This window comes from Balaenoptera physalus, assembly GCF_965194825.1.
Source record: "Balaenoptera physalus genome assembly, chromosome: 2".
Lineage (NCBI taxonomy): Eukaryota > Metazoa > Chordata > Mammalia > Artiodactyla > Balaenopteridae > Balaenoptera > Balaenoptera physalus.
Window position 1 is genome coordinate 1,190,198 of NC_138883.1, and position 23,856 is coordinate 1,214,053.

At 68.9% G+C, this 23,856-nt stretch overlaps 1 protein-coding gene across 3 annotated transcripts; it reads left to right on the top strand.

Annotated features, from left to right (window-relative positions):
- Nucleotides 1–216: 216 nt before the first annotated feature.
- AKT1 (AKT serine/threonine kinase 1) lies at nt 217–23,090 on the top strand. Of its 3 annotated transcripts, XR_014260514.1 has the most exons (15): nt 219–445; nt 3,134–3,272; nt 14,940–15,068; nt 17,626–17,737; nt 17,843–17,990; nt 18,303–18,434; nt 18,517–18,582; nt 19,706–19,774; nt 19,920–20,045; nt 20,159–20,287; nt 20,394–20,608; nt 20,905–20,992; nt 21,760–21,862; nt 22,106–22,282; nt 22,458–23,090. XR_014260514.1 is itself a non-coding variant. In XM_082449539.1 (14 exons), exons 2-14 carry the CDS (start codon nt 3,227–3,229, stop codon nt 22,183–22,185), a joined length of 1,344 nt encoding a protein of 447 aa, XP_082305665.1. In that variant the 5' UTR covers nt 217–445; nt 3,134–3,226; the 3' UTR covers nt 22,186–23,090. The 3 variants fall into 3 exon arrangements, 2 of the variants coding, with proteins under 2 accessions (XP_082305665.1, XP_082305664.1); XM_082449539.1 differs by having other exon boundaries at nt 217–445; nt 20,493–20,608; nt 22,106–23,090; XM_082449538.1 differs by having other exon boundaries at nt 22,106–23,090.
- The last annotated feature ends 766 nt before the right edge of the window (nt 23,091–23,856 follow it).

A 23,856-nucleotide genomic window follows, 5' to 3' on the forward strand; every position in this document is an offset into this window, starting at 1 on the left:
AGGCCAGAGAGGACGTGGCCTGGGGACAGGCCCCGCGGCGGAGCGCAGCGGTCCCCGGCCCCTAGGACCGCCCGCTGCGCGCTCCCGCTCCCGGCGCCGCGCCCTCGCTCGGCCCGCGGTGGGGGCGCCCCGAGTGGCGGAGGCGGATGTGGGCGGGCGGGCGGCCGGGCGGGGCGGGCGCGGGGCGGAGAGAGGGCGGGCCGGCGGGACCGAGCGCGGCGGGCGGGCGGCCGGCCCAGCGCAGCAGCGCAGCCAGCGCAGCCCGGAGGAGCCAGCCGGCGGCCGCGCACGAGCTCCGGGTCCGGCGGCGCGTGAGGCCCGCCCGAGCAGCGCCCGCCGCGGCCTCCAGCCCGGCCCCGGCCGGCCGGCCCGCGGGGATGCGGAGCGGCGGGCGCCGGAGGCCGCGGCCCGGCTAGGCCCGCGCTCGCGCCGGACGCGGCGCCCGGTGAGTCCCCGCCCGCCCGCCCGCCGCCCGCCGCCCGCCGCCGGGGCCCGGATTTCCTCCCTGCGGCCCGGCCGCTTTGTTCGCGGCCGCCGGGGCCGGGGCCGGGGCCAGGGCCGCGCGCGGCTGGAATGGAGGAGCGGGAGCAGGAAGTGGCCGAGCGCGGCCTGGGCGGGGAGGGCGCGGGCCGCGCCGGCGCTGGGGGTGCGTGCCTCTGGCCCCGGCCTCCCGCATGACCTTGGGGAAGCGGCTCCGCCGGGCGAGGCCCGGGCCGGAGCGGAGGGGTGCGGCCGCGCGCGGGGGGCCGGGGCACCGTTGCGGCCGGGGGCTGCCCGGGCGCCCGGCCAGGGGGGCCCCGGCGTACAGTAGGTGCTCAGGGGGCCGAGGAAAAGGCTCGCCCCGGCCCTCGTTGAAGTTTGTGGGTGGGCCCTTGGAAGGGACCTCATTTTCCCATAGACAAAAAGTTGTCCGTGGTGGCTGGGTGCCCAGGCCCTCCCACAAAGGACTACAGCCCTCCTGGGCCCTGAGACTTGTTCCTGAGCTGGGTGGCTTCTGGAGGTGCTGGCCACCCATCCCAGAGGCCCGGGGCAGCTGGTGAGCTTGGTGGGTGGAATTGGTTCCCGAGTATTGTCGTGGTAGACAGAGTTGGGGCCCTGGGCCTGTGCTCTGTGGCCAGAGGGCCCCCCACATTCACTCCTGGCCCCTTCCCACCTTGCTCAGGCCACCCCTAACTGCTGTGAGCTCTGGTCCAGGTGAAGGGTGGGGTACACTTGTGGGGCTGGGTTCCCTGCCCCCCAGCTGAGCATCCAGTTCATAACCAGTGTTTTGGACGCAGGGGGAGGGGGCCCTTCAGAGCACAAATTATTATTACTTTTTTTAAGGTTGTGACTTAAGTAATAATAGCAGTAATTCACCTTTGTGGGGAAGTCACTCACAGGACAGAAGCAGCGGGAAGCAGAGGTCCCATCCGTGCTGCCCACGCTGTGCCCAGAGGCAGCCCTGGCCCTGGCTTGGTGTGTGTGTTTCTGTGCACATGCACACCACCCTGTGTATGTGCAGATATATTTTTACACACGGGGCCATCGGCAGCTGTCTGACTCTGTCAGCACCAGGCCCTGCTCAGGCCCCAGTGGGGCTAGGGGCGCATCCAGAGGTCTTTGAGTCCAGCCCTCTGCCTCCAGGCCACGCCTACTCAAGTGTCACCAGAGCCCCCTGTGCCTGCCAGGTGGGGCTCAGAGCCCTGTCCTTGGGGGTACCTCCTCCAGCCTTACTTGCCATCCCTGCCTGTGGGCTTGCGGAGTGTGTTGGGCAACGAGCGTCTTCCCTGTCCCAGACCCAAGGCAGTGAGTGGGTCTTCCTGTCCTTCCAAATTTAGCCCAAGACAGTCAGTGCAAAGCGGCCTTCTCTGGGCGCTTAGCCCATGCCTCAGGAGGCCAGCAAGGTGGGCTGTGGGAGAGTGTCGAGGTGGCTATAGGAAGACCCATGTTGGAGGTACTCAGGGTCTCTGTCCGGCCTGGGTGTCCCCGAGAGGAGTCTTTCCTGGCCTGCCCTCCTGAGTGCCCAACTGGAAGGGTAGCAGAGGACTGCTCATGGGGAGAGTGCTCTTTCCCAGGATGCCCAGAACTGGTGTTGTGAGAATGGGGTTTTGAGGGATGCCTAGGAGTTCATCCAGCAGGGGAGCAATGGGGTGGGCCACACAGGATCAATGGCCAAAGTGTCTGCTCAAGAGAAGGCTGCTGGTGGGCCTCCAAAGGGCGGGTGCCAGTGCCTCTGAGTTTGCACAGTCCCCCCCCCCATTTGTTGCCTCCTGAAAGCTGTAATTATGGGTCTGTAACCACCCTGGACTGGGTGCTCCTTACAGACAGGACTCGTCTGAACCTCTCTTTGTCCCCAGTGCCCAGCGCTGAGCCTGGCAAAACCAGAGATGCCTGGTACATATTGGCCGAATGAATGAACCAGATTCAGACCGGCGGGGGCGCTGTGGTTTAGGAGGGGTTTGGCGTTTCTCTGGGATGGGTGTGTGTAGGGGGTTTTCATGTCACCCTGGAGGGCTCCGGGCTCTCATTTGCACCAATCGCCTGCACTCCTGGCCCTGCCTTCTTCGCGTTTGAATTTCTCTCCTTTCCCAGTCTGGGGCAGGGAAGAGGAGCTCTGGGTTCTGCCTGGGAACCCCAGCCTCTGGGCAGGAACACCGTGGACAGGGAGAACTGGGCACCCTCACCAGGGGATTGGGGAGGCTGAGTGGTGTGGGCTGAAGCAGTCAGAGGGGCTGCCTGGAAGAGGTGGCCTCCGCTGGGCCGGCAGGTTAGGGAGGCTGGGATATACCAGGAGGGCCTTTTGGGGGCAGGAGTGATTTGTACAAAGGTCAGGGGAGGTGGGAATGGGTCAGTAAGGGGGGCAGTGAGCTCTGAGGGCTTGGGGGTCCAGGAGGGGTGGTGGCAGGGGCTTGAAGCCCAGGGGGAGGGGAGGCCTGGGCCCAGGGAGCAGTGTGAGTGACTTTGTACCAGGTGCCGTGGCGGGAAGGCAGAGCAGGGGCCAGCGGGGGCTCTGGATGCTAAGAGGGGACAGGTCGCGTGGGAAGGCGCACCCGGGCTGAGACCCCAGGCGCTACGGGCCTCCTGGGCTCACCTCGGGGTCCGAGGAGTGTCCCCAAGCCCAACACAGCCTCACACTTCCCTCTGCTTCTTCCAGAGGCTGTTGACAGCCCGCTGGGCTCTGGGAGGACCCTGCTAGAGGCGTGTGAGCGAGGTCGGGGCCACGCAGGCCCGCGGGAGCCCCGGCACCATGAACGACGTGGCCATCGTGAAGGAGGGCTGGCTGCACAAACGAGGTCAGTGCCCGCGGGGCCGGCCGGGGGTGAGGGTCCCAAGTGGGCCTGCGGCTCCTCAGTGGCCAGGGGCGGCCTGGGCCGTGGCTGCCAGGCGAGTGAGGCCTCCCTGGGCTCCTGGACCCTCCTGGACCAGCCCGGGTGCGCTTTGGGGCCCAATGTCCCCATGGCCTGGAGGGCATGGCCTCGCGGGACCTCCCAGGAGGGGACGTGTGCCCTGGGCCGGCGTGCAGCCCGTGGAGTGGCTGCCTGGCTGGGGCCGTGGGCGGGAAGAGCCACCCGCTTTCCTGGAAGGCAGTGAGGACACTGGGGCCGGTCCAAGGCCTGGCGCACTAGCGGCCCGGGGCGCTGCCCGAGGGCTCCTGAGGGCAGGGCAGGGCTGCCTGGCCTGGCCCGGTGCCGGCCTCGGGCCTGGCTGTAGGCGGGAGGGGGCTCCGTGCCACCCAGTGGCCCGGCTCGGGGCGGGTTTATGCTGGAGCTGCCGAGCTGGCTGGCCTGGAGCCCCCTCAGCCTCCCCTCTGCTCACTCACGTGGCCCTGTGCCCAGGGAGGGGCTCGATGAGGAGCTGGTGGGACGGGAGCTTGGGCCTGGGCCCCTCGCCTTCCGGCCCTGCCTGCCCCACCGCCCTCTGTTGCTTAGCGGCCGGTGGTGGGGGGCTGGACAGTCCTCCTGTCCAGGTGCCTGGGTAAGTCACTCCCTCCTGCTCCAGGGCGGGGATTGGCCAGTCACCACCTGCTCCCCCAGCTTGCTCTTCCTCCAGACCCGTTCCTCCCAAAGCTCTGGCGATCCCACGCTAGCTAGCCACTAGCCACGCCACTCTTCATGCACACCCTCTGGTGAGGGTGTCCCTGTCCCCACCGCGGGATCCCACAGGCTGTTGGGAGGGGGAACCTCAGACACAGGTGGAGCTCACAGGGAGGCACGGCAAAAGTGGGTGTCACGAGACTGGGTTTTGTGGGATGCATAGGAGCCTCCCAGCAGAGCAGTCTGGGAAGCTGCAGGAGCTGCGGTGGGCAGCACAGGAGTGATGGAGATGAGACCTCAAGGGGCTGCAGAGGGCACAAAGCAGGGGATCAAGGATGTGGTCAGCTGTGTGTTTTTAGAGCTCACTTAGGCGGCTGCAGGGAGAACAGTGCACTGGGCCTCAAGACGGAGGTGAGGTGGCCGCAGGGGCCTGTGGTCCGTGGCGAGCCCCTCCAAGGTTTCCTGCACCCACCGGCCTTCTGGATCCCCTCCCCCAGTGTTTACCCCTTCCTGACCCCCAGGAGTACCACTTCTTGTGCCTGGAGCCTCCCACCCCCGCTCCCCATCAGGTCCTACTCTGTCTGCCTCACCTCATAGCCCTCTTCGGTGTCAAGGATGCCCTCTCTGACCCTGGTCCCCGCCCTCCCCTCTGTGCCTGGTGGCAGCACAAGAACACACGGGGACCGGTACCTCTTAATCCTTGGCAAATGTTTGTTAACTGACTGTTCGATTAAGGACTGACCTAGGAGATGCCTAGGCCTCAGGGCTGCCAGGGCTCCTGTCCCAGTTACTGGGGCATCCACTGGCCAGCCAGGCTCGGGTTGGAGTGCCCCTCTCATGCTGGGTGAATTTTAGAGTGCCACTCAGGGTGTGCGCGCTGGGGGCACGGGATGTCGGGCCCAGCGGGGCATCCAGGGAGCTGGGTTTTGACCTGATTCGGCTGCCCCATCACTGTGTCCTTCTCCAAGGGCAAGTCTGTTGACTCCTTGGGCCTTGGTTTCCCCATGGGTACAGTGGGCGCGGTGGTGGGCAAGGGCCTGGTGGGGTAGGCCCTGGGGCAGAGTGCAGTCAGACTCAGGCCGGGACAGAGGGTCCTACGCGCCCACGTGCCTCTGCTCCTTTCTCCAGCCCACGTGCCAACCCAGGCAGCGTGTGGGGCGGCGATGTGGCCCAGGCCCTCTTGTAGCCCGGGAGGGGTCGTGCCAGGTCCCACCTCCACTGCCTGCCCTCGAGGCCCCCCCACCGCGCTCCGCTCCCCGTTCCCAGTGACCCCGTGGGAACCTCTGTGTGTCGCGGGCTCATCCCACTGCCCCCACTGCTGTCTTGTTCTCTCCGTCCTTTTGTCCGTCTCTCGGTCCGTCTTTTACGGATCTGTTTTTGCCCACAAACGTGGGCTCTTCCTGTGTGCTGGACTTTGGGGTGACTGGGTGACAGGAGCAGGGGTCATGTGGCCGAGGGTGGGAATGGGTGGGTTTGGGTTAGGTGTTGGGGGATCGAGGAGGACCCTGATTTGGGGCTGGAGGTACGCGGCCGTGCTGTTTCCCGCGACTGGGGCGGGGGGGGGCTTGCGTACCTTTCCTGGGTGGGGATAGCGTCCTGGCCTTGGTCGTGGGCGGGCGGACGTGCAGGCCGAGCCCCGCGTCGCGGGCAGGAGGTTGGGCGGTTGGAAGATGCTGTGTGTGTGTGTGCTCCGCTCCCAGAGCCCCTCCCTCACCTGCAGCGTCACGCCCACCCCCCGGCCCTGCCCCCGCCTCTCAGGACTGGCTGGAAGAGGGAGCCAGGCCTCCTGTGGGGTGGCTCTGGGTAGAGCTGGGGGGTCCCTGGGCTGGGAGCGGGCGGAGGGCTCCTGCAGCACTGGTGTGAGGTGCCACCACCTCCCTGCCCCCTCCCCCCGCCGGGGGTCTGATCCCCAGTGGGGTTGGGGGAGCTCCGACTGTCCTCCAGCTCCTCGCAGACCCCTGAGGCCCCCCACGCTGCTGCTTCTTGTTACGTAGGTTGGGGGGCTGCTGTGGGATGAGGGCCTGCATTGCCCACCGTGCTGTGTCTGCCCTGCGTCCAGCCCAGGGCCTGCACGTGAGGGGCGAAGGGACCTCTGGAGCTGAGTGGGTGTTGAGAGTTGACCCAACGGCCCGTTGGCCAGGGTCAGGGCAGGACAGACCCCCGGCCCCCAGCTCCTTCTCCCGCCCCTCAGGGACACGGGCTCCCATCTCTGGGGAGGGCCCGGGGCTGCGGCCCTGGTGTCCTGATGCGTGTGCTCTGGGCCAGAGCAGCCGAGGGGGCAGAGGAGAGCCTGGCCTGGCGGCTGACGCCACAGCTCAAGTCCCAGCCCTCTGCTGCCCTGCGGCACCCAGGCAGGCCCTCTGGGCCTCGGCGTCCCCGGCTGTCCCCAGGAGAGTGGGGTCCAGCTGCTCAAGGCTCAGAAGGTGGTGAGGAGGAGGGCTGAGCCGGGTGGGGCCGCAGGGACCGTGCGCAGATGTCCTGCGAGACGGATGGACGTCCCGAGCTATGGGTGGGTGTCCCCAGGGGTGGGCAGACTTCCTGAGTAAAGCGGGACGTTCTGAGTGACAGGCAGGCATCCCGAGTGATGGGCAGACACCCCAAGCTACGGGTGGACAGCCCGAGCGGTGGGCAGCTGCCGCTCAGCTCCAGCCGCTGGTGCTGGGGGCCGGTGGGCTCAGTGTGGCTCAGAAAGTCACCTTTCGGAAGGTTTGGTCTGTTATGTGCGCTCTCCTGACTTTTGAAGGTTGACAGTTAAAAACCGTGTCCTTCAGGATGCAGGTCTGGCTGGACTTGGCCTGCGGCCTCCAGTTTTGTCTTTAGGCTGTGTGCGGTGTGCAAGGCCACGGGCCTGAGTCCGTGCAGCTGCTTTGGGACGTGTCCCCAGGGCCCCGTTGTCCCTGCCCGCTTGCCCTGGTGCCCGCCGGGCTGTGCACCACCTCGGCTGCAGCCCAACCCCGCGGAGAGCTGCTCCAGCAGAGCCCCACCCGCGGGTCCCTCTCTCGGAGCCCGTGGAGTGGGCAGGGTCTGTGGGCGTCCTCCTGGGTGTCTCCAAACCACGGACGGGCCAGCTGGGCCACGTGGACCGGGAGGAGGGAGGAGGGCAGCGAGGTGCTGGCCACGGGGTGAAGGAAGGGGCTGAGGGTCTGGGTGGGGGTGGGGCACCGGCCTCGGGCATCCCTGGGCTCACGTGGGCCGGCTGCTGGCCTGGCCAGGAGGGTCCCGAAGGCCAGCCACCGCGCCGCAGCCCGGCAAGCGGGGGCTGAGGGGCGGGGTGGAGGAGAGCTGGCCTGTGGGCACGGGGTCCCCCGTCCAGGACCCTGCCTGGACGTGGCCCCAAGTGAGGTGTGCCCGGTGCGTGCACACGTGGGAGGCTAGCGCCTGTGCGTCGGCTTAACTCCCCCCACCCCAGGAGCGGCGGGCCTGGCGGCGTCCTGTGCTCACGGGGCTCGGTGGGGCTGGTCCCTGGCGCGTCTCAGGCCTGGCTGTGGCCGCCCCTCCCCCCACACCCACGCAGCCCATTTTTGGCCCAGACCCTCCCCCGGTTCCGGGCCCTTGCCACCCCGCTGCGCCGGTCCCCGGCGTCCTGGTGGGGGGCGGGCTTCTGGACTGTGGTGGCTCCCCCCCCCCCCTCGGTCCTGGCCAGGTCCTGCTGCCGGCTGCGGCCCTGGGCGTTACCTGCCCCCTCAGGTGGCTCTAAGCTGGGGAGCCGGCAGTCAGTCCCACCTGCTGACACAGACTCCCACCCATCCCCAGTCCTGGGCTTCCCATGGGGCGGGGCCGTGGGGGTGCAGCCCAGCTCCCCTCTAGAGGGGGCGACGGCTCTGCTGAGCGGACAGCAGGGGCCAAGGCCTGCAGGGGCCTGTTGAACCCACTTCTGAGCACACCTGCCTGGGGGCCCGTGGGGTGAATCATCTGTGGGCACGGCCCGGGCCGCTCTGCCTGGGCGAGGGGCTCACGGGAGCGTCAGGGGAGGCAGGCTGCTCCCTTCGCTCCGTGCCCCCGGCTGGAGGGTGGGGCTGTCCGGGGCCCTCCTCCCCCCGCACCGCAGCGTCCCTGGCTCAGGCGAGGGATGCCCAGGTCCCCTTCAGGTCTCGCCGCAGCAGCCGTGGCTTTGGTTCCGGGGGGTCCCCTTGGTCCACTGAGGCAGGTGCGTGCAGGCGGCCGGCCCAAGGGTGGGAGCAGGTGCTGGGGCCTCTGCTCCGAAGGACGGTGCCAGGGAGGGGGGCCCGTTCCTGGAGGGGTGCCCCTGAGCCCGTGGGCGGTGGCACGAGGCTGAGGCCGAGGCCTGCCGGCCTGTGTGGGACTAAGTTTCCTGTTTTGTGAGCCGGTTGAGTTTTCCCTTCAAAACAAACAACGAAAGAGGAAGCTCGGGCGTCCTTGCGCTGGGGGATGAGGGGTCACCGCTGCCCCGGGCCTGAGGGGCCCTGAGCGGGCCGTGCTCCTGTCCGCTTCCTGGTCCTGTGGTGGCGAGCAGGGGGCCTCTGCCGGCAGCCCAGCCGCCCCGGGGAGCTGAGTGTGCGCCCCCGTACGTGGAGGGGAGGGGGCCCTCAGGAGGGGCCTGGGCCGGGTCGCGTCAGGCCAGTTCCTAGAAGTGCCGTGGGAGGGTGGGGGTGGGGGCGGGGGCGCGGCTGGCATCCCCTCTGACGGGGCGCACCAGGCCAGGCTCGCTGCCAGCGCCTTCCCCACGGGCCCTCCCGTAACTGGAGCCGGTGGCCGCCTGCCGCCTCTGCACCTGTAGCGGTGGGTGCCCCGGGCCCCCGCCCACTCGCCCCCACGGGTAGGCCCCCAGCCCGGACCTGGCCCCCCGCAGCTTGGCAGAGGGCCGCGTGCGCTCCCTCGGCCACGCCCCCCCGGCCACCCCCCTGCTGCCTTTCTTCCTGCGTCATGCGCGTGGCTCTGTAACCGTCGGAGATAACCCTCGAGTTTCAGGAATGTTGGCATTGATGGGGGGGTTCTCTGGTGCCTCTTCTGCCACCCCTGGGGGCCTTGGGGCAGGGTCCCCAGGGCACTGGGTTTGGGCTCACAGATCCCTGAGCAGGCCCAGGACCACAGACCACCCCCCCCCGGCCCCTAGCCTCCCCCCGCTGGTTCCGCCGGCCCAGAGGCGTCAGCCGGTTGTCCCTGGCGGGGGTGGGGGCCCCATGCTGGCTCTCCACCCCGGGCTGGGGGGCGGGGTACACCGCGAGCTGGAGTTTGGGGGCTGTGATGAGCTCGGTCGGGGCTGGGGCCAGGGTGGGTGTGGCCGGGAACATGAGGTGACAGGGCTGGCAGCTGGGAGGATGCAGCCTGCCACCATGTCACCATGTCCCCACCACGTCCCCAGCCAGGCCTTGCTGTCCTCACGGCTGTCGCACCACGACGTGGCTCCTAGTTAGGGAACAATAAATAAGAGCTGGGCGGCTGGGAGGTGGAAGGCCCTTTCTCTGGAGGGCCCCCCTGACCTGTCCCTCATTCCCTTGCCCCCTCTCCTGTGTAGGTGGTGCTTTTTCCTGGGGGAGGGGGGGTTGGTGCTTGGAGCCCCTCGCCCCCCGGAGGGCCCTGGCTCACAGAGGCTGGGGGTCACCTAGATGCCAGGGTCTTGCTCTGCCTCCTCTGAGTGTCTGCAGGGAGGGGGTTTGGGCAGGGCCGGTGCCCACGGGGCGCTCCTTTCCTGCAGCTGTGTCTGCAGGGAGGGCTCTGCTGCCACCCCACCTGCTCTCCCGGGAGCCCGTGCTGCCGTCTGTTCACTCCCACCCCCTCCCTCTCGTTGCCTCCGCCCTGCCCGGGGGAGCCCCGGCACCTCCCTTGGTTTCGTTGGGTCCGTCCTGGGCTCTTAGCACAGGAGTGAGAGGCGTGTCCCTAGGGAAACATTCTGGAAACCTAGAACTTAAGTGCCGTGTGGCTTTGGGCAGACGCTGCCTGAGGGCCTGGGCCAGGACCGGTGGAGGCAAGAATCCCCTCTGCCAGGGCCTGTGACCCAAGGGGCCAGCAGATGGGGGGAAGCTGGTGGACTGACAGGCCTGGGGGCTGCCTGCTCCACCCCCCAGGCCCACCTGCCCTGGAGAATGTAGGCCCCAGATACTCCTGCAGGCAGAGATATGGCTATGGCTGCCCTGAACCCTGGACCCAGCCCAGCTCTTTCCAAGCAGCCCCCCTGAACCCTGCAGTAGTGAGGCCAGGTGCACATCAGGCGGAGAGCGTGGGGGAGGCGGGTGGCGGGGCGGGCTGGGGTCAGGGGTGGCCCCTTTTTCTGGCCTGTGCAGCAGGTGATGTGTGGTGCCCAAAGAGGAGGGTTTCCGGAGAAGATGGCCAAGTGGGTGGGACGTCCAGGCCCAGGTGATGTGCAGGCAGCTGCAGCGAGGGGGGCTGTCGGTCGTAGCTGGTGAGAGGCCTGAAAGCCGGCACCGTCCTGGGGCAGCAGGAAGGGGCAGGGAGACCCCAGAGCTGTCTGCTGCACCTTGACGGTGGGGGGCGGGGGCACAGCGCTGCTCCCTGACTGCGTCCCTCCCTCCCACCCCGCCTCCCACGTTCCTCTTGAGTCTGTGTGCATTGGGCTCAGGCCTTGGGCCCCTGCCTGCTTGATGGCAGAACCAACGACCTGCGAAGAGTTCTCGGTTTGTGTCAAGGCGTGAGCCCCGCCTGGGCAGCCGGACCTGGGACTCTGGCCACCATCTGCCTCTCTGTGACCTTGAGAGCCCTCTCCCTTGGGCCTCAGTTTCCCCCGGGAGCGACTGGTCATAATGATCCCACCTTCTCGGCCTGCCAGGCAGCCTGAGGACGGCCCAGCCGGGCTCGGGGGGCTGTGTCGGGGGAACACCCGTCCTCCACATGTCGCCCCCCCTGCTGGGCCGGGAGTGGCCCTCTCTCCTCTCCTCTTGTCCACACTGGCCGTTCGTGCCCCCGTGAGGACCCCGAGAGCACTGCCCTCGGAAAGGCGTCCCCAGAAGCAAGGAGCAGGCGGCATGCCCCCTCCCTGGCACCGGTTCTCGGGCTTTCGCTGACTGTCCGTGGCCTGGTGTCCTGCCGGTGGGACAGGGACACGGGGACGTGGGGACACGAAATGAGCCAGGCCCGCGCCCGCCCCGCTTTGCTCGCGGCGCCGGAGGGGGTGATGGCGTGAGGCAGCTGTCCATGAGCGATGGATGTGGCGGTGGCGGGGGACCGCGTGGTGGCCGCCGTCAGCTGGCACCCGCTCCCCCGGCCTGCTGGGGCTCGCTTCGCTGTGGAGAAATAGCTCAGCGCCGCCTGGCGCCCTGCCAGCCGCCGCCTGCCACCGCTGCGGCAAAGCGTTTATCCAGCAGTTTCCCCGGGAGCTGGGGACTCAGACCGTTCACGAGCTCAGGGCGTGGCAGCCGGCGGCCTGCGCTTGGGGGCTTGGAGGGGCAGAGGTGCCTGGCAAGGGAGGACTCGCGGGTGGCAGGCCTGGGGTGTGGGGAGCCTGCGCGCTGCCCCCCTGGGCCCCCCAGCGGCTCGGGTCCTGGCCTCCGGGTCTCCTGCCGGGGGTGCCCTGACCCACAGCGCAGCCTGGGACCCGGGCTGGGAGGTGTAGAGGCACAGGCCGTCAGCCGGCACCCGACCTGTCCCCGATCCTGGCTGTGTGGCCCCATCAGCGTGATTTGGGCTGTGGGAGACGAGTGATGTTGGCGAGGAATCCCCCTTCCTCGGGGCCCTGCAGCCCCTTCCTGGGAGTGAGCTGGGATGGTGGAAGGGCCCTCCTGGTGGACGACACACGGGGACGCCGAGGGGCCGGGGCTGGGGGCTGGGGGTCCCAGGGGGGCAGGAGGAGGAGGGAAGCCCTGCCCTGGGCACAGGAGCCTGGCTGACCTGGGCGCCCCCCAACGCCCACCCCACCCAGGGCAGTTGCCTCCTCATCTGGAGCCTGGGAGGCAGGTGGGCAGGCCTGGGCATTCGGGGTTCAGGGGGTGTGCGTCCCCTTCGCTGGTGGCCGGGTGGGGCGCCAGTGTCTGGGAGGGGTGGGTGTGGTGCCGTAGGGCCCCTCCCACGCCCTGGCCCAGGGCTGGGCTTCTGAGAGAGCCCCCCACCTCGGGCGGGCTGAGGATGGACCCTCCAGGTGGGGGTGGGCACCAGACCACGCGTGCCTCCAAGTGCCCGGCCCCAGCTCCGGTCTCCCGGCCGGGGTGCTGTCCTGCCCTGCGCGGAGGGGAGCTGGGCCAGCTGTGATGTGGGGCTCCAGGGCCCCGGTCTGAAGCGTCCGCTCAGGTGGGATGGGGTGGGTGGGAGCCCTTCTGGAGTCCTGGGCTGGGCTTGGGCGGGAGTGGCAGGGACGAGGGGACCCGATCTGGGTCCAGGTCCAGGCCGGTCCCTGCTGACCCCTGGTGTGGCCGCTGCTGGGAGGCCACCCGGTGGTGGGCGGGCATCTGGCCCCAGAGACCAGGGGACCCCCCCACCCCCGTTTAGGGAGCGGCATCCGAAGAGCAGACTTGGGCTTTCTCGTCTGTTCCCAGCATGGGCCGTGTGTGTCTGTGCTGCCTTATCCCCCTAGCTGGCCCACAGGTGTTACAGCCGAGAGGACAGAGCACAGCCGTGGCCAGGCACAGGGTGGCCACCTCCTCCCCTCGCCCCTCCTGTGTCACCCCCGTCCCTGGGCCTGGGCCGGCCGCCCATCGGCGTCCTGTCCGTGCTGAACTCGTTCAGATGCAGGCCACGGCCCAGGTTGCAGCTGGCGGCCCCCAAGTGACCGCCTGGCTGGACGTCTGCAGGCAGGAGTGTCCCAGAGGCTGAAGAAAGGGGCCTGTGGGTCTCAGAGCCTTGGCCCTGGTACCCCCGGCCCCGCCCAGCGTCCCTGCTCCTCCTCCGGGGGTCTGGATGCCGGCTGCTGAGGGCCAGGGGCCGGCTGTCGCCTCCACCCGTGTGTTGCCCAGCTCCTGTCGCCTGGCCCCGCTTCAGTGCCCTGGGTCTGGGGGCTGGCGGGGGGCCCAGCCGGCCTGTGGCCCATCCCCCCGGACCCCTCCCCACGGGCTCAACAGCGTTGGGTGCTTGCCCCTCCGCCTCTTTCTGGCCAGTGCCGCTCCCGCCACCCACCCCCAGTTCTGGATCCCAGAGCCTTCCCAGCCCTGGGGGTGGGCTTGTGGGGTGAAAGCTGGAGGGCAGGTGCAGGGTCACGTGGCTGGGGGCGGGGCCCCCTCCCAGGGCCTCAGCCACAGTGGGGTCCGAGGCCCAGGCTGGTGTGTGCGGGTCCTGCCGAGCGCGGACGCCTCTGCGGGCACACACGTGCCGACTGCCCGCGTGGGGTGTGGCGCTGGGGGGCCGCCGTGCTGGGCACGGTGGGGGCCGGCAGCAGTTGGTGAATCAAGATGGATTTTCGGGGCTGCACGGGTGAGGCGCTCATCACTCTCCCCGCGCACTTAGCGTCCCGGGGAGCGGCAGCTGGCGGGATGGGAGGCGCTCCATCAGGGCCGACAGCTCCAGACTGGAGCGCAGGCGGGTGGGAGCGAGCACCGCTCCGGGTGCCGGGGTGGAGCGGGCTGGGCCGCGTTCAGCCCCCGGAGCCGGCTCTGCTCCACCCTGCGCCGGGGCGGGGGAGGAAGGGGCGCCGGGGAGGCTGGGTGGGACCGGTGGCCGGTGGGGGGGGGGGCGGTCCCCGGGCCCGGGAGGGGAGGCAGCATCCAAGGGTGGCCTCACCACCTTCCCAGCCCACGTCCCCAGGGGTCTGGGGGGCTCGGAACTGGGTGGAGGCCCCGCTAAGTGCTGTCGGGGTGAGGGCAGGTTACCGGCCGACTGCCGTGTCCTCCCTGGGCCAGTGGTGTCTGGGCTCCCTGGGGAGGGAAGGGAGTGGCTGGAGGCCCCGACTGCCCAGCCTCCCCCGGAGGCCCTGGGTCATGCCGGGTGAGGGCTGGGCGGTGGGGCGGGGGAGACCGAGGTGCAGGGCTCTGGGCGTTTGCCCGCCCTCCAGGTGGCCGCGTGCGGGGCTCAGCTCGTAGGGAAGGTCCGGCCCCCTCCCCTCCTGCTGCCCCGTGGCCCTCTGCTGAAGCGGGCGCCTAATTAGTAAGTTCTTCGGTGTTGTTCAAACTCCTTGCTCGGCAAAATGTAAATGAAACGTTTTTTCTGGGTGTCAGTATGAAAAATGGCAGTCGCTGGAACGTCACAGAGGACATCTGCTCTGATTCTTGAGTGTGAGCGCCTGTTCATGGCTGATGCTGCGGAACTTCAGGGAAAACTTTCCTGGGGACCTGGGTGACCCATGGGTGGGATGCGGGGGCCTAGGACGGCAGGTCCCAGCCCGAGGACCACCCAGCCGCCTTCTGCGTCTGGCTTCACAACAGCGCTCAGGGCCCCTGCACAGTGAGTGTTGTCACACGGGCAGAGGGGGCTGTGTCCCGAGTGCCCACCCTGGGGACGTGCTGCAGGTGGGCTCGTGTCTGCCGGGCAAGCCCCCATGAGTCGCACTCTGAGTGTGAGACGCTGGGCTCCATCCTCTCGGCGGGGGCCAGCTGTGGTGGGCAGCCCAGTCGCCACGGTCACCGCAGTAGCTGCCGCGTCCACCACCTGGCGGCACCCAGGGTGGGTGGGGAGTCCTCTTGGCCCTGAAGCCCCTGGCGGGTGGCTGTAGCTGGTGCCCGTGCTCTGGCTGGAGACCCGCTGGTTTGGCACCACCTCCTCCAGGAAGGCCCTCTGGATCGGGCCGGCCTCCCGTCAGTTGTACCCCTTCCCCCAGGTCCAGGTGCTGACCTGGCCCCCTTTCCAGCACAGGTTCGGGGTTGGCACTTCATCAGAGGTGGCGCTTTCACACAATGAAACCTGTCTTCCCACCCACCCTCTGCCTGCCCCGGGGGAATCGGGGTCAGTGCCCGGAGTTGGGGCATCCTGGGCGCATCTGTCCCGGCACAACCAGCTGTGACTTACCCCGGGGAGCGGGGTGCGTAGGGGGCCGGGAGTGTGGTCTGGCGGCCGCAGCCCCTCAGTGCCTGTCCGCCCGCGTGTCCTCAGGTGAGTACATCAAAACCTGGCGGCCCCGGTACTTCCTCTTGAAGAATGACGGCACCTTCATCGGCTACAAGGAGCGGCCGCAGGACGTGGAGCAGCGTGAGTCGCCCCTGAACAACTTCTCCGTGGCGCGTAAGTGTGCCGGCGGCCGCCCCGGGTCGGGATGAGGGCGCCGGGCCGGTGGGCGGGGCGGAGAGAGCCCTCTGGGCCCAGCGCCCCCACATGGGGTCCCCCTGGCCTCTGTGTCTGGGGCCAGCAGCCCTCCTGGGACCAGGCTGGGCCCGCGGCTCCGCGTCACCTCGGGGACCGGTTAGTGGTCGGCTCCGGCTGCCAGGGATCTCCGAGCCGAGCCCGAGGTTGTTCCGGGCGGACCTCTGGAGGCCGGAGGGCCTGGCCTGGGGCAGCCGGCCAACCTGGGCCCCTCCTCCAGCGGGGGCCAGACGAGCCCACCAGGGCCTCTTTCCCCAAAGCCCCCGGGCAGAGGCAGGAAGAGAGTGCGGGGGTGGGGGCCACCCAGCTTCCCGGGGCCTCCGTCGCCCCAGCACGAGTGCCCACCACAGGTTTTCAGAGGCCCCAGTCCACCGTGGCAGTGCGTTTGTTCCCACCCTCAGCTGGGGTGCCAGGTGGGTGGGTGCAGCACTGCTGGCCTGGGGCGTCTCAGGAGGCTGAACAAACTGGCACTTTTTCTAAACCAAGTGCTACTGTGGTCTCGTTACGTATCTGCAGGGGGATGGCAGGTGTGACCCTACCCACGGTGGGGGGCACCCAGGCATGGGGACAGGTGGGTGGGTGGGATGCTGGGCCGGGCGGGCCTTCTAGCCTGGTCCCTGTTCCCGGTGCTCTGCCCGGGCTGGCCCGGGACACGGGCCTGGTGGGTGGGTGAGCAATGGGTTCGTTGACCAGCACACCCCGGGGTCCGCCTGGGCTGCTGTCTGGGGTGCAGAGCTCCCGGCTCCACGCCAGCCTCCTTCATTCATGCGCCGCCCTCCGGCTGGCTCTGTCCTCCCTGCCCTGGGAGCTTGGGGTCCTCCAGCGGCCCCCCTGCTGCCAGACCACAGGTTCTGGTCCAGGGTCTCAGGAGGGGGCATAGCACAGGTGGCCCATCCTCGGCTGACGGGGAAGGATTCCCAGTCTCCGCGCCTGCAGATATTCCGAGGTGGGGGCCGTCCTGGTACCTTGACTGTCCTGCCCACCCCCCAGTGTGCCTGGCCCCGTGCTACAGGGCTTCCCATGGGAGGAGCAGAGGCCCTGCGCCACAAGGGAGGCTCCTTTGGGGGTGCTTTACCAGGGCCTGGTTCCTGTGAGCCCTGAACCCCCTCCCAGGCTCCTCAAGTCTCAGCAAAGCAGCAGGTAGAACAGGGGCCTGGGGGTGAGGGGAGGCCAAGGAGGCAGACCCCTGTCCCCGCAGCCTCGTGGCCACGTGGGAGCCTCACTGCAGTGTGTCTGGGCTCCCCGCAGGGCCTCCTGGGTCAGGCTGGGGGCTTACGGGCTTGGCAAGGATGCTCGGCCAGGGGGACGCTGCCTTGCTGGGGGGCAGAGGCCCCTCGGGAGTGTTCCCCAGGCTGAATGCAGGGGAGCACGGCAGGGGGGGGCTCTCAGGAGGCGCATGGGAGGTGGGCACCTCCCAGAGGGGCTCCCTGAGCAGTGGGTGGGACTGGAGCCCTGACCCGGGCATCAGGCCAGCAGGGGCTCCGGGCGCAGGAGCAGAGGCGTGTGGGAGGGGCAAGCGGCTGTGCAGGGGCCTCTGCACCACGGGCTCTTCCTTGGGGATAGGTTCCAGGGTGGGGGGATGAGAAGTCAGGCCCTGGGTAGGTGTCAGGCGCCTGAGCCCTGGGGGCTCCTGGTGGTCTCCGATGGGCTGAGCGAGTGGGAGGGGGCATGTGGGGACCCAGAAGGCTGGCCGCACAGGTTTTCCTCTCTCCCCTGCCCCGTGTAGACACAGGCCGCCCTCCGCATAAGGCTGGGCCCCCAGCCCCTTCCTGGCCCCGCGGCCTGGCAGACCATTCCTCGCTCCCTTGCGCTCGGCTGAGCCCGGCCGGGGCCCCTCGCGGTTGCCAGGGCCTAGACGCTGGAATGTCAGAGACCCCTGCGCTGGCCCCGCGGCCCCCTCCCGCCTCATACAGGCTGGGCTGGCATCCAGCCCCTCTCCGGGCCTGGGGCACCACGGTTCCTCGGCTGCAGGTGTGCGTGCTCCAGGTGTGCATGTGTCTGTTTTCACTCCCGTGTGCACCTGGGGGCGTGGGCAGCAGTGCGGGGAGGGTGCAGCCCGAGTGGCCTCTGGGGCGGACAGGCAACTTCTCCACAGGGTGAGCCGCTACCCCCCTCCGTTCTGGGACTGGCGCTGCGCCGAGAGGGGGCAGGCGGAGCGCTGGGCATTGTGAGGCTGGGCCAGTGGTGGGACGTTCCTGCTCGGGGTGGGGGGGGCGAGCTGCTCTCCCAATCCCCTCACCCTCCGGCCGGTTGAGGGCCGTGTCCTGGCTGGCAGGGGGGCTCGGAGACTAAGGAAGGACCACGGAGGGCTGACCGGCCCCCAGACACCTCCTCGGGCGCAGCTGAGCTCTGAGCGGGGTCCCAGCTGGAGTGGGGGTCCCGGCCCCCTTTTACAGGGCGGGAGACCGAGGCTTGGGGAGGGCTGGGCTGTGGCGGGTGGGCCGGGGCGCGGTGCAGACGGATGCTCGCCTGCCCCCAGAATGCCAGCTGATGAAGACGGAGCGGCCGCGGCCCAACACCTTCATCATCCGCTGCCTGCAGTGGACCACGGTCATCGAGCGCACGTTCCATGTAGAGACCCCTGAGGAGCGGTACGAGCTGGAGACGAGTCCCGGTGCCCCAAGCCCGGGGACCTCGGAGCGGGAGGCCCCAGGCCTGTGTGGGGCTGGGGCCTCACCCGACTGACTGCCCTGCAGGGAGGAGTGGACAGCCGCCATCCAGACGGTGGCCGACGGGCTCAAGAGGCAGGAGGAGGAGATGATGGACTTCCGGTCAGGCTCGCCCGGCGAGAACCCAGGGGCCGAGGAGATGGAGGTGGCGCTGGCCAAGCCCAAGCACCGCGTGGTGAGGCCCGGCCCTGCCCTCGGGGCCCTGCAGTCGTGGGTCCCCGCCCCGCCCCGCCCAGCTCCCGCACAGGAGTGAGGGAGGGCCGCCAGGTTCGTCCCCCGAACCCCAGGGCTCCAAGTCGGGGCGCACAGCCCCGTGATCTGCCACGAGCCCTGGACCCCCCGGACCCCTCAGGCCCCACCTGTGCTCGGCCCCGAGGCTGGCTGCGGCGGCCCCGGCGGCCCCGGCCTCTGGCACCCCTCACCACCGTTGGGCCTCCAGCAGTCACCATGCTGCCCCCTGACCCTGGTGCCTGCCCGCTGCCCTCAGACCATGAATGAGTTTGAGTACCTGAAGCTGCTGGGCAAAGGCACCTTTGGGAAGGTGATCCTGGTGAAGGAGAAGGCCACCGGCCGCTACTACGCCATGAAGATCCTGAAGAAGGAGGTCATTGTGGCCAAGGTAGGGGCCAGGGCCGGGGCTGGGGGCTGGGGGCCGGGCCGGGCGGGACGGGGCGGGCGGCTCAGTGGGCCCTGTTTTCCAGGACGAGGTGGCCCACACGCTCACGGAGAACCGCGTCCTCCAGAACTCCCGGCACCCCTTCCTGACGGTGAGTCCCCTCTGGACCCCGGGGGGATAGCTCGGGTGCCAGGTGCTGGGGTCGCGCAGTCACTCGCACCAACCCGTCCTCCCCTGAGAATCTGGCGGGCTCAGAGCCCCGTGGATGGCGGGCGGGCCTCCAGGAGGGGCGGGTGGAGGTGCCTGGTGTGGGGTCGCCGGTGCACAGAGAGGGCAGGAGGCCCTGCCTTCCCTCTGGCCCGCTGAGACCCTGGGAGGCCACGCTCCCCGTGCCCACCCTTCTGCACGGTTTTCCACTGCTTCCCCTTTGAGGCTCACTCCGGGAGGTCCCTGTCCTGGGGGAACCTGGGCCAGGAGGGGTGTATGGAAAACCCCTAGCCGTTGGGAGCAACAAGGAAGTGCCTGGAATTAGTCTGCCAGGCCCAGCCAGCTCCGCCCCCAGAAGGTCAGCAGTCAGGCGGACGGGGCTCAGGACTCAGGCCTTGGGCGACCCGGGGCCGGCCTCCGAGGTCTTGTGCCGGGACCACGTGGGCCTGTCCCCTCCGCTCAGCACAGGTGTCCTTGCTCCAGGGGACGGCCTGATCCAAAGCAGGGGCAGAGCAGAGGAGTGGGCAGACTTGGGGCGATTTTTTTCCTGAGACGTTTTCTTACGAGAAACATCGGACTCCAAGAGCAGATGTCGTGTTTGTTCGTCCAGACGTGACTCGTTATCGTGGCTTTGCCTCATCTGCTTCGTTTTGCCCTTTTCCCCTCTGCCTGGCTGGAGGATTGTGAGGAAGAGGCCAGGCCTTGTCGTGCCCCCCACCCTCCAGCGGGTCCCTGTACGGGACGCTAACGTCGCATTCCGCAGAGATTCCCTGGTCGGTGCAGCAGGCCTGGCCGTGGGGGAGCCGAGCGCCGGGGAGGGTCTCCCATCCGTGTTCCTGTGAGCGAGCCGGTCATCAGCGGGCCTTTCTTTTAAAGCGAGGCCGCCTGTGGTTTGAGGTGTGAGGGCAGCGGGGCCGGCCCTGCAGGGGAGCCTCCTCACGGTCACTGGACCTGCAGCTGCCCGTCCTCGGGCGCGGCCGGTGGGGCAGTGGGGTATCCCCCGCCCTGAACAGGGCGAAGCTCCTGCCCAGCTTGAGGGCCGGGTTCCAGCTCTGCTTCCCTCGCAGGCCCTGAAGTACTCCTTCCAGACCCACGACCGCCTGTGCTTCGTCATGGAGTACGCCAACGGAGGCGAGGTAGGGCCCGGTCCCGGGGGCGGCCCTCTCTCTCTGAGCCTCGGGCGTCTGGGTGGCTGTCCTCCCCGCTCCCAGCCTGGTTAGGGTCTCCGCCCCGTGACCCTGGCCCGGGTCGCCGGCCCCGCTCAGGCTCCCTGTCCTGCAGCTCTTCTTCCACCTGTCCCGGGAGCGGGTGTTCCCCGAGGACCGGGCCCGGTTCTACGGCGCCGAGATCGTGTCCGCCCTGGACTACCTGCACTCGGAGAAGAACGTGGTGTACCGGGACCTCAAGGTGGGCGGGGCCGGGGATCGGGGGCGGGGCTGGGAGGCGGGGCAGGGAGGTGGCAGGGCAGGGCTGGGAGGCGGGACGGGGAGGCGGGCTGACCCGGAGGCCGCCTCCTGCAGCTGGAGAACCTCATGCTGGACAAGGACGGGCACATCAAGATCACCGACTTCGGGCTGTGCAAGGAGGGCATCAAGGATGGCGCCACCATGAAGACCTTCTGCGGGACGCCCGAGTACCTGGCCCCCGAGGTGCGCGCCTGCCGCGCCCCGAGTCCCCGTGTCCCCCACTCCCCCCTCCCGACCCCCGAGTCCCCCCGTCTCAGGTGCCCTCTGAGCCCGTGCCCTGCAACCCCAGGTGCTGGAAGACAATGACTACGGCCGGGCGGTGGACTGGTGGGGGCTGGGCGTGGTCATGTACGAGATGATGTGCGGCCGCCTGCCCTTCTACAACCAGGACCACGAGAAGCTCTTCGAGCTCATCCTCATGGAGGAGATCCGCTTCCCACGCACGCTCAGCCCTGAGGCCAAGTCCCTGCTCTCAGGGCTGCTCAAGAAGGACCCCAAGCAGCGGTGAGCCCTGCCCTGGGCTGCCCCCCAGCCACCTGTCCCCTGAAACCCCCAGGGAATGACCGTGCTGGTGGCCGTGTGTGATGTCCTCGGCCTGGGCTGCCCCGGGCAGAGGGCCTCCTCACACCTGCTCAGGAAGACCCGGCCCTGCCGGCAGCTCCTGCCCACCCGGCACACTGCACCTGCCGCGGCTGCCTGGGCTGCTGCCTGGCGGCCGACCGCAGCCTGTGGGAGGAGGGGTCTGAACCGTGGGCCCAGCAGGTGGCGACCCCGTCACCGTGGCCTCCGTCTCCCCGCAGGCTCGGTGGGGGCTCCGAGGACGCCAAGGAGATCATGCAGCACCGCTTCTTCGCCAGCATCTTGTGGCAGGATGTGTATGAGAAGAAGGTGCGTGGGGCCTGTGCACACCCCTCCCCCCGCACATGCCCGCTCACACCCTCCTGCTCACCCACATGCCTGCTTACACGCCCCACACACACACGTGAGGAGGCCTCCGAGCGAGGCAGCTGCTTCCTGCACGTGTGCCTCTGCCCTTTGCCCTCTGAGGGACCTGGGAGCCCCAGGCCCTGGCCCGTGCTGGTGGGGTGGCCAGCAGGCTCCGGAAGGTTGTCCCTAGGCTTGCTGGGTGCCTGTCCCCAAGCATGCTCCCACCCCGTTTCCAGCCCACCCCTCCCTGCAGGCCACGCATGGCCGGCTGGGCCTCTGTCCCTGTGAGACAGAGCTCTCCAACCCTGCTCCGCTCCAGCCAGGGTCCTGCCGCCTCCTGGGCCTGCCCTCCAAGGGGTCTAGTCCCAGCCCCGACCCAGGACCCCTGCTGCTAGTTGCTGCTAGGTCCCAGGCAGCCCTGCCCCCGGGCCAGGGGTCGGGGGAGTGGGGGGTCCTTTCTCCCGCCAGCCTGTCCCTCTGCAGTTGCCCTCGCATCCTGCGTCGTGGTGAGTCCTCTCTGAGGCCTGACGCTGCCGGGCCACTCTGCCATCCGGGGGCCGCAAGTGAGGCCGGTGGCCCTGCAGGTGGATCCCTGAAGGGCGAGGCCCCAGAGGGGACGTGGGCAGAGGAAGGCCTGGCCCCAGCCTTGGCTCCTGGGTGGGGCGTTGGGTCCAGGTCCAGGTCCAGGTGTGCAGGGCGAGGCCTGTAACCCAGCCCCCTTCCTGCAGCTCAACCCGCCCTTCAAGCCTCAGGTCACGTCCGAGACGGACACCAGGTATTTTGATGAGGAGTTCACAGCCCAGATGATCACCATCACGCCGCCCGACCAAGGTGAGGGGTGGGCCTCCCTGCCGACCCCTTCCTTCTCTCCAGGCAACAGAACTCCATGCTCAGCATTTCACTGGGAAGGCTCCCTCAAGGGTGGCCGTCAGGGCGGGAGGGCCGCGGCCCCCCGGCCCCGGGATCGTGGTGGGGGGCTCGCCGAGGCTGGATGTGGAGTCTGGGAGGCGAGCCCTCGGGGCCGGCCTCGCTTTCCCTGGTGCCCGGGAGCTGAGCCGCCCCTCCCGCCCGCAGATGACAGCATGGAGGGTGTGGACAGCGAACGGAGGCCTCACTTCCCCCAGTTCTCCTACTCGGCCAGCGGCACGGCCTGAGGGGCCCGCCGGCCGCGCTTGGGACGCCACCGTGGGCAGCCGCATGCTCCGGACGAGGGCTTGGAAGGATCGGGAGGAAGCCTCGCACGGATGACCTGTATTTAATGTTTCTCATTTCTGGATGCGTTTGGGCGGAACCATGCCGTCCTCCAACACGGATGGGAAGACGCCTCGTGCTGTGGGCAGGGCTGCCCGCCTTGGGGGCGGTGTCCCCCTGGCCAGCCAGGTCGGGAGGAAGACATCCTGCGGTTTTTCTTAATTTATTCATCCAGTTCTCCAGACGTGGCCTCGGCCTTCGGAACGATTAGATTCACGTAGGAAAACGTTGAGGACTTCTGCAGCCAAGTGCAATCGGGCCCGGGTGGGCCCTGCCCGCGGCCCCTCCGTCCCTCTCGCCGGCTGTCCCTGGCTGCCCCTGTCTCGGCCCGGCCCGGGGGCCCCAGAAGCCACTTGGCCATGGTGTGCTGGCCCGGCCCCCTCTCGCTTGGGGTGGGGCACACAGCAGCCCCAGCGCTGAGGCTGGAGGAGGGTGGCCCCTGCAATGGGGCTGGGCCGGGGCTCACCGGCGAGATAGAAGAGCCAGGTGACATCTGTTGCCGTGTATTATGCTGTTCACGTGCATACTGGGGTTTCTAATCTCAGGAGAGAACCCTCCCTCCGCCCCCTTCCCCATTGGGACCGTCTCACCCGATGGCTTCCCTTGGTAGCACCTGTCCTTATAGAAGCTTCACTCTCCTGCTGTCGCCCTGGCCCCACCTGACGCCCTTGGGAGGGGCCATCGCTGCATCCTCCGTGTCTCCCAGCCGGACGCTGCGCTGCACCGTGGCGTTTTTTATACTCAACTTTAGTATTTTTACTATTATGAGACTTTCCCTCCAAATTCTTCAATAAAAATTGCTTTTCAACTCTGTGGCTTGTTTTGCTGGGTGGCAGGTGAAGGAGCGTGTGGCCGGTCCACTCGAGGGGCATCCTCTCCTTCCTGCCCGGAGGCCCCAGGGATGACCTTTGAGGGACGATGTCCCCCCACCCCACTCCGGCGGGACTCACTGCAGGGGGGATGCCCTGGCCGTCCCTGCCTCCACCTGGCTTCACCCCAGCCCCACGCCCCAAGGAGGCCACCCAGAGTGCACAGCCGTCTGCCTACCAGCTCTGTCCGTGCAATGCCGCAGACCCTGACCACCAGGAAGGACCAGCCACCCTGCAGGGCCCAGAGCTGGCCAAGGCCGAGACTCGGGTCACTGCCAGGCCCTGGGCCCTGAGGAGGCCCGAGAGAGCGGCCTGCCGGGGGTCACACCGCAAGCCTGGGGCAGCCGGGAGTGGGTCCGGGGCGCCCGAGCAGCCCAGCGGGACGTGCCGTGGGCGCCACCTGGTGGGCGCGGAGAGGAGCCGGCGGCCGGCACTGGCCCGCGCGTCGGCCTCCGGGCGCCTGCCCAGAGGGGCGGGCGGGGCCTCAGCTCTCCTCTCTCACTCGGCCTCAACCCCGCAGGCGTGGCCGGGACAGGTCTGGACATTCCGTTCGCAGGGACTGGCGCCTGGGCCCGGGGGAGGGGGCAGAAGCAGCCTGCTTCTCCAGGCTCCGGGGCCGGCGACCCTGACAAGACATTCCTCGGGGCGGGGTGGCGGCCCCTTCTGCTGGAAGGGGCGCCTGCGCAGAGCATGGGGTGGGCGGGG